This window comes from Drosophila simulans, chromosome 2L (genome assembly GCF_016746395.2).
Source record: "Drosophila simulans strain w501 chromosome 2L, Prin_Dsim_3.1, whole genome shotgun sequence".
Taxonomy (NCBI): Eukaryota; Metazoa; Arthropoda; class Insecta; order Diptera; family Drosophilidae; genus Drosophila; species Drosophila simulans.
Window position 1 is genome coordinate 8846284 of NC_052520.2, and position 18657 is coordinate 8864940.

At 44.0% G+C, this 18657-nt stretch overlaps 1 protein-coding gene across 12 annotated transcripts in view; it reads left to right on the plus strand.

Annotated features, from left to right (window-relative positions):
* Positions 1–18657, plus strand: part of LOC6731576 (pneumococcal serine-rich repeat protein) — a 34926-nt gene that overhangs the window by 13694 nt on the left and 2575 nt on the right. For 4 of the 12 annotated variants that reach the window (XM_039295893.2, XM_016179828.3, XM_016179818.3 and 1 more), the window contains exons 2-10: positions 3226–3703; positions 10598–11122; positions 12862–13184; positions 13272–14661; positions 14847–15153; positions 15212–15367; positions 15716–16399; positions 16640–17313; positions 17383–18046. In XM_039295893.2, coding sequence (XP_039151827.1) covers positions 3485–3703; positions 10598–11122; positions 12862–13184; positions 13272–14661; positions 14847–15153; positions 15212–15367; positions 15716–16399; positions 16640–17313; positions 17383–18046 — 4942 coding nt within the window. In that variant the 5' untranslated portion in view covers positions 3226–3484. Of the gene's footprint in view, positions 1–3225; positions 3704–10597; positions 11123–12861; positions 13185–13271; positions 14662–14846; positions 15154–15211; positions 15368–15715; positions 16400–16639; positions 17314–17382; positions 18047–18132; positions 18200–18657 lie in introns of all 12 variants that reach the window. The other 8 variants (XM_016179814.3, XM_039296022.1, XM_039295938.2 and 5 more) reach the window with 5 other exon arrangements.

Here is an 18657-nt window from a genome sequence, read left to right on the forward strand (position 1 = left end):
TATTTATGGTTAGATATATCAATAGACACATAGAGGCGTTGCTGTTCAATTGTGGCGGCGATCAAAAAGTTTTTATATTCTGATAATTGAATTGTAGCAACGCAAAAAATTGCCTTTCTTAAAAAATGAAGCCAAACATTAAAAGTTGATTGAGACACACAAATCATTGAGCTAAAGATTACTGTTGAAAGGCAAAAGAGATAAATAAGAAATAAAAAATTATGAGCGGGTGAGATTTGGGAAAACTTGTGTATGCCAAAAGCAGAACAAGGGAAGCATTTAATTGTAAAAAGACAGCGAGAACTTGAAATGATTGATCAAATAAATAATTGGCTCTGAAGAGCTTAAATTTTAGCACATGTTTTTAATAGATGTCTTTACTTAAACTAAAATAATGCGATCTTAACAATTGCAGTTGCAGCTGTCTTAGCTGTTTTGACTGCCTCTGTAAAAATAAAGCTGAAATTTATTGTTATGCCAACTTTTCTGTTCACACTTGTTGTCCAAGTCATGTGGAGCGTGCTGCTTCTGTTTTTGTGTCGCACAAATCAAATTCAAATTAGAACACACGAAAAACACGCGAATGCGAGCCAATTATGCAAATTTTCAGCTGTCTGAAAGAAAAAGAACGATTTGCATATCGGTCAATTGTTGCACGATTTTCGTGGACTGCGCACGCGTTGCAAATACTGAAAAGTGTGAATTACGCTTCGAGTTTCTCGCTTAAATTTCGTAACACAAATATTTTTCCTGTCACGCACTTTCAATGCCAATTAAACACCTCACATCTCTGCTGTCTCTTTCTAGGCTCATATTTTTGTGTTTATTTATAAACATGGATCTATTGTTTTTTTTTCAGCCCACTCATTTCAAACTATTTTTAAATAAATTGCGAGTGGGTGGAGAAAAAAATGTAATGCAAAACCAAAAATGAGGGATTAACCTACATAGGGACACTTAACCCATGAGAAAACAATAACAACTCAAACGAATATCTGGCGAATTACGCATCAAATTGATATTGAAATAACTGGAACCCAATACGAAATCAACCGCAGAAACCTCAAGCAAAATGACTTTCGTTTTGGCCAAGTATTGCAACGAAAATAACCGTTGTGAATGGCCATAGCATTTCCAGTATTTCCTTACTGTGGTTGGGTGACAGCCAAACTGTAAAAAATATAATAGTAATAATTACGCTGACCTTCATCGTCACATCATTGTTGGTATTGTGCCTAAAGTCGCCAAGTGGACGTGAACAACTCAAGTTGAAAATTGTATTTCTGTGGTTATTTCCTCCAATGCCTGGAATGCGACTACCAGCATCTTAACTGGTTAAGTATAGCTGAAAGCATTTAGAATACAAATTTAAGTGAAACGAAAGACATAGGCAACGAACTTGATCCTCTAATTTCTCACTTTTTGCATTTGGCCAACGCCAAAAAATATAAATCAACGATAGGATAACACTAATAAATTGGCCATGCTTACGCCCCAGTGCCCAGTTCCATGTCATTAAATTTATGCCATAGCTTAATTACACTAAATTACGCATAATTAAATTTTAATTAACACAATCAACTAGGGCGCACACACTGGGATGCATAAACACAGAGTCACCAAAGAAAACCGGCAAAACGTGTCCGAAATACGAATCCAATTTGTGAATGTGGAGTAAGTCTGCGTGCCGAGGAAAAAAATAAAATCGCAAAAAAAGTGCGCGGCCACAGTTTCGAGCAGCTTTTATTTCTAGCCAAAGTGCTAAAAGATTCAGCGACGCACTCGCCAAAACCGAAACCAAATCCAAAAACCAAAACGAGTGCAAGTTCAACGGGGAAAACGGGTTTCCACCGCCAGCTCTTTGGGCATATGAGGAAGTTAATGGCTGAGCAGCTCGGCTAACGAAAGCCAACAACCAACAAGCGAGTCGAGCTGTGGAAAATTTAGTAACAGTTACTATTTAGCGGTCGGCCAGAGCTGCATAAAATATTTGGAAAATTGCTTTTCTCTCTCCTTTCGTGGGTGTTTTTGGCGGGGGAGGAGGGTGCTGTCCACCCAATTGCATCCGCTGTTTTTTTTTTTCTTTCGACATGGGTCTTTGGGATGTGGATTGTGCCAAATTTGGATTTTTTATTCGTTTTATTTTTCCAGAGCTATAAGACACAAGTATTTCAGTGTTAATGCCGACCGGCACTTATTTGGACAGCCTTAATGGGGGGAAAACAGTGGGGCGATAAAGGTTAATTTAACAATAAAAAATAAATAAAGAAAATTTTCATGGTTGCAGAAATATGGAATAGGACCATTAAATATCGAAAGACTTAAGCAACGAACTTGATTTTCCGAATTTTCGAAATTATACAATCGCAAATGTTAATAGAAATATTCAGTAAATCGAATTCAACGACCAAAACTCCATTAATTTTGTCATATATCTACCGAACTAAAATCATTAGTTTACCCTAATAACTTTTTGAAACCTTAACCTTACCTTGATGACCAACCACTGTGCCCCAAAATAAATGAAGTTCTTGCATAACTTTGACAATTACAAATGATGTGTCTGACATATGACGACAACAGCGAAAAAAAGCCACGCATTGGAGATGAGGACTTATCGCCCGACTACCTGAAATAATAACGAAACAGCAGAATAAATTGAATTAAAAAGAGAAACAACAAGTGGACACACATGTCCGCGATTATGTGAGGGGTCTCTGAGGCGGAAATAGACTGTGACATCCGCTGACAGTGAGAGAGGGGATTCAAAAGAATCCAAGCCTCTGCCGCTGGCGGCTATCAGTCTCTATGGGTATAGCTCTGTCTATAGACTCGTCTCATATCCGTTGGACGTTGGCCGCAAATTTAATTAGAAATCTGCACGACGCCGGTTCAAAGCACTTTTGCTTCCGCCGGAGATCGGGAAAAAGTCACTTATATATACCATATACCCTATATCTCCACACTTTGCAACATAATTAACTAACGAAAATTCTATCTACTCTGCTCTTGTCATTTCAGCACACATAATACACGAAAGGCACACAGAGAAGTCTCAAATTAGACCGTGAAAGCCATAAAGCAAATAGTTAGCAAAGCGTGCAAAAAGAAAAGCCTAGGAAATTATTATAGGTGTGGAGGGGTAGCCACGTGCACACAGTAGCAGGGCTAGAATAGCTAGAAAATTATTATTATGATAATGAATTAAAGTTGCCATTAATTTAGCCAAAACGGAACGGAACGCGAACGAGGCCTGGGAAGCGGCCACGAACAGCTAGACGGTAGCATAATAACAATAAATAATAATTTGAAATAGGCGAGCACCAGAAAGCAGGAGAAGACGACCACAAAGCACTGGCCAAGTGCAGCCTCCCGTTTCCAGAGGAGCAGCCAGCAAAGCAACAAGAGAAAAAAAGGCAGCTCGAGCGCATCGAGCGTGCAAATTAAAAGCGCACCACAGTAGCCCCAGCTCCATCTTCTCGACATGGAAGTGGCCACAACAAACAATCACAGTCAGAGCCATCATCATCATCATCATCATCTGCAGCCGACGGCGGTGGTGGGGGCAGCGGGGGGCTCCAGGTCCCCCTTTCAGAGGGAGGTGCGTGAATGGCAACGCATCGATCCCAATACCGGAGCCCTCTTCAGCGGACGCTTGGAGGCAGACCGCTGGATAAACGGACCGCTGAACAGCTACGGCAAGGTGAGTGTCTGCAGACTAAAGGTGGCAGCGTGATCCGAAGTTGCCCATCATTTGGTATATATCCGGAAATATAGGTGATCTGTACCTTGTATAATAGGTCTCAAGTTGCCAAACCTAAATTTAAGTATTTTCCAAGATTTATATATATAGTTTGGAGCATAATAACTTTATATATTTCCTTGTTCTATATTTAACTTGAAAGATATATAGATGTATTTTCTATATTTAATCAATCATCAGTTTCTTGAAATGACTGCCAGTAAACACCGGTAGCACTTCTTCCACTCACGAGCTAAGCACTCATCCCTGAAATATGGCCCCAACCACAATGCGATTACTTTTGGCTCTGATTGATGGAACCAGTGGCTCCAGTCCATGACCAGCCTCATGCTCTAGTCTGCTCAGCTCCCCTCGGGTCTAGACCTAATTGCTGGGCTCTCTGTTTGTCCATCGTATTTTAAATGAAATTGAAAGGTCCAGACTCTCTAAATGGGAAGGCGTTCACTAATTTAGTAGAGTCTGCGGCAATTGCGGCTTGATTGCTAGTTTCGGTTTCCTTGCTGTTCGATTTTAATCAGTTAATAGTTTATTTAGTTGAATACTTAAAGCTTGGATGCATGAGTAGGCAAGCAGAAACAGAAGTTGATCGATTAAGGTGCATAAGTTCCATCGGAATTCAAAAAGAAAAAAGTTAAGTACAACAACTATAGCAACCCAATAGTTCACTTTAACAGTTTTTAACAATATTATTTTGTTTAATGTAAGTAACATCTGATGATTAAATTGCTCAGCTCTTGAGAAATTTAAATGCAATTAAATTCAACACAAATTCTCTAGAAGAAAACTCAAGCATCTGGCTTTTAACAATTTGGCAAGAACGGAACGCTAACTACGCATAGCATAGTTAATCAGCTGCTCAATGGTGGTTACTGAATACCGATAGAACGATAGACCAGTTGAGATTGTTTTGCGTGTCAGACGGCTTTTCTCCAAAGTCCTATTAAACCCCACAGAATTCGCCTTCGAGATTCGTTGACCGTTTTTACTCAACCATAATTAACAGGTCACACGCATGGCTCTGATAAGTTGGATGCGAGTCCCAATTGCTGTTGAAAAAGATAAATATAATGAAATTAATAGAAAGCAAAATAAGACTTTAACGCAGTTGCACACGCTGTGCCACTTACGATTCGATTTCGCATCAGAGAGATTTTCAGCAAAAGGCGAAACACTTCTGGCGGTTTCGGTACGGCCGTACTTAATTAATTCGTGCTATTCTTCTTCAGATTTCAGATTTCACTTGTCTTTGGGCTACGCTTCAGCATTGATTGCTCTAGAATTTGTCGGTTAATTATAAATGCCTTTGGCTGGATGGCACAGCAGCACTTCGGGGCCTATCGTTAATTTTATGCTATTTCATCCACTGGCAGCCGTCATCAACCTAGCCCATCATCATCATCAACTGGCCATGTGGCCATCTAGTCATGTAGTGGTAGTGTGTGTGTGGGGCCAAGTTGAAGTTCGCGCCTCGAGTGCTCGGCCGAGAACCAAATCGAAATAGAATCTTGGATCTTAGTTCGTGGTTCTGCTCGTGGTCCGGTCAATCTGAAATTGCCCCACATACTTAACGAGATCTGGACTTTAAGATACTCTAGCCAACTGCGAGCTATTCGCTTTGGACTGCGCGGGAACGTCCATCAAATGCAATGACATCATGGCTTTGGTATTGCCGCACTCGAACTGAAGAGATTGATCCAAATAATTAAGTGATTTTTTGCTCTAACTGAATACTGATCGGCTTACGAAACAATAGAATATCCTATTGCCCCGTCGATGAGATCATAGCGAAATATCTTAAGACTGTTGACCTTAGGATTGCCCAGCCATCCGTGAAATTTTATGACATCTTAGGCTATTAGAATTTATCTCTACTCAGATTTGGGAGCAGCGTGCAATAATTTGGGGTAATTTCAATGATCCTCCGGATGGTGGAGATTACAGACTATATATATGCTGATTATTACCTCTTATTTCCGTACTAACGATCGATCGAATGCGGTTGAGTTCAAAGTTGACATTTTAAATGCATTCTACCTGGAGCTAAATTCGAGATCATTTAATAGCCAAACAATCACTCAATTTGGCAACTGTTACATTCACCCGATCAGTGTTGATATGCCCTTTTTGAGCCATACTTTTATGGCTGCAGGGTATTCCGTGGAGAAACACCGAAACCCGAAAGAAAAATACCTCGGAAAGTTGTTTCATTCCGCTGACTTTGTATCTTATCGCGATTGAACTTTGTTGCCACTGCGGCTGACGATGTTAAGAGCCTGGCCAAAAGATGAAAGGGTAATAGAGTGGGGGGATTGGCTGGGGAAACGATCAATACAATCAATTGGAAACGATCAGCCGAAAGAAGACACCAAGTCCTTGCCAGTGATGGGAAAAGTTCTCCTCCTTTAGCTTAAGTTATAGTATTTATGTCATAAAATATTATACAGAAGGAAAATAACATGTTTGGCCCACTCAAGTTTTAAAAATACTATATTATATATATTTTTAATATGTGCTTTGTGTGATATATTAAATATCGAAATACTTCACCTTAATTCTTTATGATCCAAATGACAGTATTAATATAAGCTTTTAATAGCCTCTAAGCCACATTTCTAAGAACAAGAGATTCAGAGCTAGAAGTATGCCATCGCTGGTACTAGCCCGCATTAGTTTCAGTTTAAAGAGCTCGACTCGGCTCTTTTTGATGGCCAAGTCCGGGATTTATATCACCGATGTCCCGCTGTTCATTCGAAGCGCTTTTGCCGACAAAGACAAAGTCAAAGGCAGCGATTGCCGCCACGAATCGCAGGGAAATCAATTTGGCAATACCCATTATCCAATATCGAATTGGCCGGGTCTAGAGCAGAGCAGATCTCTATGCAGACGCACCCAGACACCGTTAGCCAGTCAGATGGACGGATCAGGGATCTCCTGACAACTTCTTCATTAGCATTATGGTTGGCGGATTGTGAAGAAGGAAAGGCAAGACAGAGAATTTACATTTTGCAAGATTCTTTTTTTGTTTTGCAGCATGCAAGCTCAGCAGAGTTTGAATTATTTGCTGGCAGTTGCAGTTGGTTCGCAGTTGAGGTTTCAGTTGCTGGCCATGTTGCCACAATGTTGCCGCCTAACGGTACCGGGCCGCTGGCAATGCCGCCGCCTTTGTGGGTCACTGGGTTGCCACAAGTCTAGCAAGAAAAAAAGAAAAAACAAATAAAATCCAGAGATGCTGCCCGCGGAGAAGATGCAACCGGCCACTCACGGGATTTACCTGTGGTCAACTACCAGCATTTCATTTGTCTTTTTTACCCGAGTGCTCTTCAAGCCATTTGGCCGACACACGTAAATTACTTGCAACTAATTGAGGATGTCAACTGACGTGTCTTGCCGCAATTAAGTGTTTCCTCTGCCGCTAATGAACTCCACGCCGAGACCCAAGTGAGTTTCAGGTGGCTGTTGGCTGGGATTCAATGACGCAAATATAGGCACTTTTATGATATACTGACTGCACTCAAAAGCTTGAGCATATATAGAGATATGAAGCCAACGAGATCGTGACAGAAATAATGCATTTACAAATGTATATTATTATGGTTTAAGCCACAGGTCGTATGGTATGAGGTTCACAAAATGGCACAAACCAGAACAGAAAATACTTCACAGTGCACTGTGGTCGTGCTCAGAAACATATTTCACAGGTGTAATTCAGCATGACCTTGACTTAAATGTTCAGTTGCACAATCACAAAAATCCCATGAATTAGTCAAAATAGGATCAGGAAAGCCGTTCATAATGCTATAATTGCGCAGCTATGAAAGTCCAGTTCAAATACACACCAAATAAAACCGTATAGTTATATGAAGAATTGGAATTTACGAATCTTAGACCCACTGTGCATTGCTCTGCTGAAAAGTACCAAAGTCAGTGCCAGCTAAAAATAAAAAGAGTCAATGGTTTGGCATGTCTATGCCGACGATCTGTGCGAACTGCCAGCCAGAAAAGCCGGGATAGCCAGAAAAGGTAGAAAAGGCGACATGCATGCCACGAACTGGAGGACATATGGACTATGGGCCGGACTAGATGCCACATGGACGACACGGACGTACATGGTAGAGGCAGAGTCACAGAGTCACACGGCAGAAGTCGGAGTCGGGAGATAGACAGTCAATCTTATGGCCACAGACAGACGAACACGACCAGGCAGACGACTGCGACTGAGTTTGCGACTGAGACCGTGATGATGATGGTGCAGCATCATTAAATTCGTTTCAAGCCCAGGCAACAAAATATTTCGGCATATCCATAAACTGAGCAAAACATTTGTATCTTTAAAAATGATCATTTGCATGGTACGAATGTTCTTGGAAGTTTCCTAATAAATTACGTTCAAAAATAATATTCATGAATGGATTCATTTTGAAAACAGAATAGTTTTGATATTTTCAAACGATTTTTATCAGTGTAGAGCCGCACGCCAAGTCTTCCTCTACATCATCACGACTTTGGCTGGCATATAATATATGCGAGTGCTGGGCTCCGTGGAAGTCGTGGCAAGTCTCTGCATTTCATTGAACCTTCAACTTGACTCTGCGCTTCGGTTCGGTTCGGAACGGTTTTGGATTCAGCGCTTTCAATTATGTGGTTTCCTTTTTTTTTTTTTTGCTGCCTGGGTGTACATCATCAGCTGGTCGTCGGAGGCTGTACAAGATCATGACACTGATCGCTGGCTGGCTGATTTTGGCCAGGTCGGAATAATTCATTTACAGTTGGCTTTCTTTCCGCGCCAGCTGTTGCCATGATTGAGCCACCCCCTGGGCCATGCAGATTGGTACCGAACAGCTTAATTAGCCTGGCCAAGATCAAGACCAGCCAAACAGCCTACACATGCTGGCCTAAACTAAAACGGCGCGGCCAGCTGGAAAATCAGCGAGCCAGCGAAAAGAGGTCATCGATAGATAGACAGACATACACATATTGCAGCGTTCACTCCATAGGAAATTGCGAGGCATTACGGAAAAGCGGCCCCAGATCGCCAAGAGTCTCCTTCTGACCATCGTGAGAAACTCCGGCAGAACGTGCATGGCCGCGGGTGCCAAACTGGGCTTATAATTTATGTCTGCCACGCTATTCTGCACTCTTTTTTCAGTTCCAAGTCCCAAGGATGAGTGTGACTTTAGGGAGCCGCTGAAATTATTATGCATTGTCCGTTTGCCCTCGGGTCAATGGGAAGCTTGAAGACCTGAGCGCCGAACTAAAATCACTAGCCAGGCAGAAATCGAACCAAACTGAATTGAACTGTATAAGTGAAACCGCCAGATGGAGAACTTTGAAAGGGATAACCCTGAACTCGTACAATATGCATATCATAAAATATAAAGCTGCTGCCGAGTTTTTCAAACTTCCCAGAATTTGCGTATCCCTTATTTATATTCCATTCTTTGTTCAGCGAGCCGAAAAAAATTCCCATCTAATGAAGCTAATTACCAAGTGTATAACCACAGAAATTATTTTCGCCATTCGCCGAGTTATGAGTTACAGCACAAAAAAAGACAAGACTTCAAATGAGAACCCAGAACACTGAGGTGACTCAACCTACAACTTGCATACAATATGCAATTTTCTTTGTTACGAACCGCTTGGAGAACATTCAAATTTTTGTATTCTATATAAACAATGCTGCACTTTGACTCATAGTCAAATGTACGGCTGCATTTTGGTCATTGACACGAATACGCCGCGAACTGGACAACCGGCGGGTTAAAGTTTTCATTTGGAGCATTTTATGCATTTTAGCACTATAAATCATCAATGCAATCGATTGCCACAATCGATCTTTTGGCCAGTTCGATTCGAGTGTGTTTTGTATTTCTTTTTCTGTTTCTTACCTTCGATGGTGTGTCATGGCACGATCCAATGAACGGATCTGCTAATTGTTCAGATCTATGCACACAGAAAAATTAATCACTGAAAGAATATTTTCTTACAAAATATTTTAGATCTTAAGATCTAAGTACTTGCCATTAGCATGAAGGTCCTCAAAAGCTTAATTGATTATTTGTGAAATGCTTGGGACTTACATCCCATTTTTCCTTTTTTGAGTGCATTACCACAAAAGGGTGCAGTTGCTGTTTTGTTTGCCGTTGCAATTGCAGTTGCTCTCGAGAGTCTTTTGATTTGTGGCTGGCGTTTGGTCACGTGTGCCAAGCGGGCGAACTGAGCACGCCCAGCTGTCGAGATAAGAGGCATCTAGGCGTTTTGGAGGGGCAACTTGGAGCGAGGGGCAAAGGGTGGCCGACGGTCAAGTGTTTCGTCTGGCAACTTTCATACGCCCCGTTGCCAACGGCCGAATGCCATGCGACAAAGCACTTTTACGCCTCGCATGGGACACACCCACACCCGTAATGAAGTTTAGACAATCACATCGCGATCGCCTGTTTAATGTTTTATTTATCTTATTTTGAACCCATTCAAATGCTATTATGGCTAAGAAATCGATATAACAAGGCATATCTTGATGTATTAATTAGATCGGGCAATGTGTGAAAGTTAAGGTGGCTAAAATAACATTTGAAGATCAGAATTGAAAACTTTTGTAATTTAGGCTTATTGATATTTATATTTTTGTATGGGATGTGTTTAAAATAATAATAACGAAATGGATGAAATGAATATGGAACATACAAAAGGCACACTCCAACTAAATTTAAAAACTCTTACTAAATTCCTATTACTACATTATGTTTATATTAATTCCATAATATATCCCCCTAAAAAACATCCACTCATTATCCTGCCACCACTGAATCCCCCTCTCTCTCTCCGCTCTCTCCCCAGATATCCGACTCCCAAAACATCTCACAGCCGAATGGCACACAGCACACGCAACGCAAACAGTTGGAGGTGCTGAAGGCCCGCACCGCCAACGGCGCCATGCAGGTGATCCGCACCCAGACCGTGCAAAAGAGCTCGTCCTCGTGGTCCTCCTCCACATCCACCACCACCACATCCACCACCCACCACCGCACGAGTCAGAGCAATGGCCACGATCCACCTCCAAAGTCCACTATCCTATCCCCCATCAGCCAGGGTGTTGACATCTGCGAGCTTAGCGACGATTGTAGTCTCAGTGGCAGCGATGCTGGCATTGGCATTGTTCATACTCCATCCGCAGCCACATTCGCCTCTGCCTCCGCATCCGCATCCGCACTGAGCCAGGAGCTAATCGACGATCATGTTGATTTTGTTGTGATTAATGGCGAGGCGAGCGATAAAGAGGACGCTGCCGACGAGCCTTTGCACAAAGGCTGCCACAATTTGTTACCCGATACGGCTCCAAGTCTGAAATTAAGCAATCTAATGGTAAGTTTGAGCCAGGCTCAAATGCAGTAGTCCACAGTCAGGGTCTTGTTTCAATCGCCTTTGTTACACTGGAATAAATAGGGAATTCTTCTGGCATAATAAATGTAATATTTTCGAACGTTGCTAATTCAATAATTTTTCCACAGTCTAATATTTCTATATTAGAAATCATGGTTATAAATTTTAAAGTAGTGTAGTTTAATGTTTTTTATTCCTAAAACAATCAATTAAATGTTGGCAATATTCAAGTTGATCATCCTGTTTTCTCGGTGTAGTTGTCTTTGTTTAGTTAGCTCATTAGCATGAGCCAATGTTTGCTTTCCCCCATCTCGTTTTTTATTCAGGAGTAATCTTTTGACCATGGCCATGGCAATGACCGAAAATGGCCAGTTGTTAACAGTCGCCGATTGTCGTGTTTGGGGGAAAATTCATGGCTCTGGGAAATTCGAGGAAATCGTGTAATGAACAGGGATCGAAAAATATCTTGAGAAAGTCCTAAGCTAGTTGTTAACTTCACAACATTAAGATTTTATCGGGGTGCTTCAAATAAATAATAGAGCTGCAAAATAATTTATAACATTTTCTTGGAAACAGAACCGATAATTGTAATTAAGTTTCTTCGTTAGTCGCTATCGCCCATAAGTGTCTTATAGAAACTATAAAAACGTTTGGGGAATTTGGCCAAAAATATCAGTTATAAATAAATGGAAGTGTCATTTCAGAACATCTTACAGCTACCAAAATAAACTTATAAAAGTAGCTTGTTCTCTGCAATTGGTCATAACTCATATATCAAATTAAACCTTACCAGACTTTCCACAAACTGTCTGGTACGACTGAATATTTGACTCATCGAACGAATCGGAATCGAATGAAAATATTTAATAATAGCGTGGCTCAATTAGGCGTTTCTTAGCACTTCAGCTGGACATTTGGGTCATGACCACAAAGGAAATTTCTACGCCAACTCTCTCGAAACGCGATTCGCATAGTTAAAAGTGTCTAATTATTGGGCGGCAAAAAAAAAATGATGAGAAAGTGTCTTGAGACAAGATCAACGCCCACAGTCACAGTCACCTGAGGTTCTGGTCATTAATCTTACTACGAAAACGTATTCGGGGAATTTCGTTTTGTTTCTCAATTTGTTAAGCCTAGAAAATGTGCAAATATATATTTTACTTTATGGAGAAAACATTAAATGTATTTATTTTTAGAAAAAATATACCCTCTGAGAAGCAAAAGTTTTATATACTTTATAATTGTGATCGTTATATTAAGACATTCACTTCAGCTACTTAATCTGCATTATATTGTAAGATTTATTTTGCCTTATAGCAATTAGCTCTATTTCCATAAGCTACTTATGGCTTGATCTATTCCATTATTAGTTCTTTATTTATTCGAGGACTCAATTCTCTTGAAGCCATTTGTCTCCAATGCGGAAATTCATTTGCCACAGCTTATTCAGCGCTTATATGCGACTTAAGTGCCCGGCTTCCTTAAGCAGTTCCTGTCAAACACTGCACCCACTCCTATATAGCATAACAATTCCAATAACAACGGCATCAATAACGATAACCATACGAAAGACACCCGCACTCGAGATCGCCATATAGCCTGGCTATATAATGCGCTCAGTCGGACTGAGATCGTCTTTGTGCTGGTTTTTGAATATGGTTGATTTTGTTTAATTTTGTTTTTAATTTTTCGCCTCTCGTTGTTTTGCTTGCCATTTACAGAAAAGCAGTTCGAGCATTTCAAGCCAGAGCAGCAACAATTCGAACCTAACAACTGCAACACAAGCGGCGAGCAACACCCACAGAAGTGCGGGCAAAATAAGCCTACATGCAATTGTGGGACCAGAATCATCATCATCATCATCATCAACGCCGTCGTCAGCGGTTTGGGCCAAGCAGGCTGACTTATATGGCCAGCTCCCAAGTGGCGTGGGTGGTTCTGGTGGAGCTGGTGGTGCTGACGTAGCTGTTGCCCCGCCAACGCAGCGTCGTGATTTGGAAAGTTTCCGGCATTATAACGATGACGACGACGACGACAATCTGCGGTAAGTCGCGCACAGAAATTTTGGTCCATTAGCCGATCGGCCCTGAATCCAGTAACACATCCCCATCTTTATCTCCTCCGCACACAGACTCACCGCTCGCCACCAGCGTCGCCAGCAGGTGTCCCAGTCGGTCTACGCCCCTCCAGTGCCCTCGATAGGATCCACGCTGCTCCAGCGGTCCCGCTCCATTTCCACGGATGATCTCAGCAACGACTGGGAGCGAGAGGATCCCGCCGAACAGCCGGTGGGTGAGTGGCGCAGGGTTAGCAAGCTGCGTCGCTCCTTTCAGTCGCAGGATCACTACAAGAGTCCGGCGACCTCGGCCCGACCTCGACCCCTGGATTTGCCGAGTAATTCGGTGAGCGTTGCCCGTCTGCGAGCGGAACTGGAGAACGGTCGTCGCCTTCACACGGCCATGCGGAATAATCACGTGGATCTGGCCGCTCTGGACAACATATTGAACACTCCCTCGGCCAAGCCCACGGTGGCCAAGAGGAACACATTCCTTACGGCCGAGTCCCTGCAGGAAATACGCGGCAAGCTAAAGAAGCTTTCGGACGAGAGTCTCTACAAAGAGGACTTCCTGGCCTATCACCAAAAGAAGCCAGTCGTAGTGCGGGAGATCAGCGTGGAGAAGGTAGATCCTACGCCGCCGGCTCAATCTACTCCCTCGGCCTTTCGACCCGTACACAATACGCACAGCTTGGAGTCACGCCAGCGGCAGAAGGACACCAGTTCCAGTGAGTGGCATCTGCGGCGCAAATCCTACGGCTTCGAGAAGATGTCACCGCCGGAGGATAAGAGCATATTCCGGGTGGACGCCTCCACGGACAGTGGCCTGGGGAGATCCGGTGAGCAACTTGGCAACTGGTCGCCCACCGAAAGGGAACGGGAGAGGAACGAAAAGAATGCCGCTGCGGCACAACAACAGAATGGCGTTGGCACCATTGTTCATTTTGGCAGGTCCCTGAAACCCATCATCCCGTCATCCAGCCCCACAGAGGGGGAGCTGAGTAAACGCCATTCGATAGCCGTGGAGGAAACCTGGCGTGATGTCCGCAAAACCTCGCAGATTCATGTGAATGGAGGCACTGCCGTTTCCAGCACCTCCCACACCACCACCAGTCACCTGAGCAAAGGTAGCGCCCAGAAGCGAGTGGAGTTCTGCAAGACGGAGGTGCACTTTGCCGCCGAATCGGGTCGCGTTAATATTGTTGAGACCGACGGCAAGCCGCCGCCAACGCAAAACTTTCGCCGTCGCCGCCGCTCCAACACCACCACCACCACCACCAGTGGTCCACTGCAGAGTCTGGTTAAGTCAGCCAGTGCCGTCGGAGGAGGGAGCTCTACCAGCAGCACTGCGAGCAGCGAGGTGACCCACTTTGGTGACGATTCACAGCGCCGCAAGACGATAGCCACCAGCACAGTGGCCTACCGAGCCACTCTCATGGATCCGCCGGAGGTGGTTAGCCAGCCGGTGAGTAATTTACTAAAATTGAGGTCCCAAGAAAATTATAAATTTATTTGCCTTACAAGGTGAGCATGAGATTCAGACAAATGAATAGTTCGGATCACTGAAATTCGATATACATTAATGAATTTTCATCAATTATTGTAATTATTTTATCAGAATCCAACTAATATTCCATTTATTTGCTGCAGATTTCCAGTAGCAGTAACAGCACCCCCAGTAGCACTCAAGTGACGGTGACCACGGTGGCCAAGCCGGTGCACGAGCCACGCTACAGTCTGATGGAGTCCACGTCGCGGAACAGTTACACCTCCACCAGTGGCGTGGATACGACGGACAACGAGACGGACGAGCTATCCAACATTCGGGGGATCCTGAAGAACAAGCCTGTTAAGCCGAAACCCTATCACCTGGGCGAGAACATAGAGAGTGCCGACGTCCTTTGGAGTGTTCCGGCCATGAAAGCGGATCGGGAGAGTCCTTCGGCAAGGGATAGTGGTAAGTGTATTGAAGTACGTACGGATTAGAGATAATAAAATGTATTTTTCACCTAAAGGAATTACCAGTGATTCACCCATTAGTCCCAAGTCTGTGGCCGAAAGGATTCGCATCGTAGAGCAGCGCCAACAGCAGCAGCAATCCTCACCAGCTGGCAATGGGTACTCGACCAAGATCAATGTGAGCCTGGGCTCAGAGGATTGGGCTGAATCAGGTTGGTGCTTTTATTATACCTAAGTATACTTAGATGTACATTTGATTAGCTAGTTGGAATGCCTGTAGTTTGTAGTACCTTGTCCACTGAATTACGTTGTATGATCTAGTCTATCTGGGTTTTAGCCATGGACTCCTCTACTTGACTCGAACTCTCTGTACTCTGAATTGTATTTTTAATGCATGTTGTGAACTCTGACTGCCGCTTTTCTAAACCACATCTAATGCTACATCTAACACCACCCGCTAAGCTCAGCTCGATAACCACGCTCTAAAAAAAAAAACAATAGAAAAAGAAACATGAATTTCCAAATCCACCAACGACACTTTCCGCACATTTCCCACACAGGCACTGCAATGCATCACCATCCCAGTTTGAAATACCGCCAACACCGACGACCCAGTGCCCAAAAGCTGTTGCTAGAGGATCTACGCCAGCATCAGCGCATCCTGGACGAGGGATTAAAGTCCACATCGCTGATTATGAGGACCATGCGATCGGCCAGTGAATTCGATGAGGCCATGCGTCGCCTGAGCATAGCTTCGATTGAGTCCGCCTTGGTTCAACCCACGATAGTGGTGCCCACGCCCATGCTCCGATCGCATAGCTACCAGGAGGAGGGATCCTACTCCTCCTCGCGCCGTCCCTCCACCATATCCACCACCTCCATTACGAGCAGCGATCTATTCGGAAGCGCATTGTATGATTCCCTGCCCCGAACTCCGTTGGCTCCACCTCGGCTGAAATTGCTGGGAAACACCCAAATCCCGGTGAGCCAGCAGTTGACTCAACTGCGAAGGCTTTACGATGCCGCCGAGCAGGATCAGGAAGACAGTGCCGATGAGGAGGTGAAGCGGTACTTCCGGGACAGCAACAGTGACAGTGGGGGAGGAACCCAGGGTAGTTCCTCTCCAGACCAGCAGCCGACAGAGGCGTTCAAGGGCAGCGAGTACTCCAGCAGCTGGAGTCGCCTCAAAGCCAAGAGAACCATCTGGAAAATCGAGGCACAGGATCAGATGCTGAAGCGAGCAGGTAACGCTTGCTAAAACTACAGAGAAAATAGAGTATTGAGTTAGAGGAGTTCATTTAGCGCAATATAATAAGGATCCTGAGTAATTGAACCAGTGAAGTAGATAGTCCGATTTGATAGTAGCCATTAAGCTTTTTTAGCTTAATCAATTCATAAAAAGTCAATAATAAGATTTTACATTTTAATGAAATTGTTAAAAAAAAAGTAATCACATATTACATATTTTTTCTTAACCTTTTCAGATCTTCCCAAGTCCAATGTGATGAATATAGCGCTCCATGCTCCCCAAATCGAGAAACCTAAGGCAACTCCGCCCACCCTACGAATTGGCCAACTGATACCAGTGGCCAAGCCAAGAACCCTCTTCATTCAGCCGCAAATCCAAGGGCAGTCCACCATGGATAATGCCGATGAATCGGGCAGCGAGTCCTTGAAGATTGTGAAAGAAGCACGCGGTGCTCGCAAGTTGCGCGAACACGAACTCTCCTACTTTGGAGTTCAGCAGAAGCAGCAACAGCAAACGAAGCTCTCCACAACGCCCACGACAAATCCCAGAAGGACACTGCCCAGTCGCAGTAAAGTGAGCCACAGTGATGAGGTGAACTCAAACACCACGACCACGACCAAGTGGCAACTGCTCAACGATCGACCCGACCTACTGAGGCACAGCAGTCCCCACCATAACGACAACGGCACGACCAACGACTATCACCACGATGACGATGATCTGGATGAGGACGAGGAGCACTGTTACGAGAACATAGCCACCGAACTGACCACCACTTTCAGGGTCAAGTCACCAGCCCACTCGCCGGACAGATCCCGATCGCCGGGCAGCTATGAGCGGAAGACCGACCTGCAGAGAGACGCCCAGATCCTAAGTGAAATGACCCGCAACGCTGATCAGACTTTGAAGGTAAGTTTCTCAGCACAGTTCATATTCATAAATTTACATAAAACTCAACAAAAATCATTTCTTTAACAGGCTCTCTCCGACGAGGCAGCCATCAAGGATCAGCGGCGCAGATCTTGTTCCCTGCAGCGGCGCAACGCCAAACCTTTAGAGACCATTGACGAGAAGGTTAAGGTATACCCTCAATCGATGGGTGTGGCCCGCGGCACTTTCGCCTCTGAGGCGCGCCGAAACTCCAGGCAGTCGACTCCTTCGCCGTCTAGAGCTCGCAGCTCATCGCAGTCTTCCATCGAGTGCTGTCCACGTGATCGGTCCCGCTCCAGCTCGCGGGAGTCCATGACCCACGGCGGCGGATCGTCCGACGACCAAGTGGCCACCAAGCAGCGTGCCGAACGTCTGCGCATGCGTACCCCCAAGCGAGAGAAGTCGCGCCATGAGCCAATCGAAGTTCGGGTCCATCGGAACAGCAGCAAGCCAAGGAGTAGTTCCAGTGCCACTGGAGCAGGATCATCTTCCCTTGAGTCGAAGCGAAGCTCTCATCACAGTCGCCACAGCCGGGAGATGGATCAATCCACTGAGACCAAGACCTCATCTTCCAGTCGCTTGATAAGATCCTCCCGGGTGGCGGATGAAAGTCGCTCGCGGCAGAGCAGCCATCGGGATCGAGAGAAGGAACGCGATCGGGAACGCTCTCGAGGCTCCGAGAAACACCGCGATGAACTCACGCGCTCCAGGGGTAAGATCAAGAAAAATCTGTACTTTTTTTCAGAAAGGATACAACCGAGTGATCAAATTCGGTTAATCTGATCCTGTCTCTTGCAGAACTTCTTGTTTTGGGCTTACTCATTATGGGTGCCACACAGCCGCAAAGGCTGAACAAACGTTTTAGGTTCGCCAGATGATTTTTAGATTTGATCAGAATTATTAACACTTTTATCAAAACTTACAACACTCTGATTAAATGATACTAGCAACACTTTGCATTGATCTCACGAAAATAGATGAAAAACATAGTTGACCGATTGTTTTAATATTTTAACATTAAGGTCTTTAAAATCAACTTATAAAAAACACCTGCAACCAACAGATACGAGTTTCACACCTTTTTACGTTTAACAGATTGCTTAAAACTAGAACCAATTAAATTGTTTATAATTTCTTTTTACACAACCATCGTACACACACTTCGCACAATGTAACTTTAGTCCAGGCCCACACTGAGACGGATTAGTTTAAACTTTAAACTAATTTTACCTGAAACATAATCAAGTAATTTGTTATAGTTCAAAAGGCACAGTTTACACAATTTTACTCCACCAGCATGTTATTTTTGAGGCCATTTAGTCT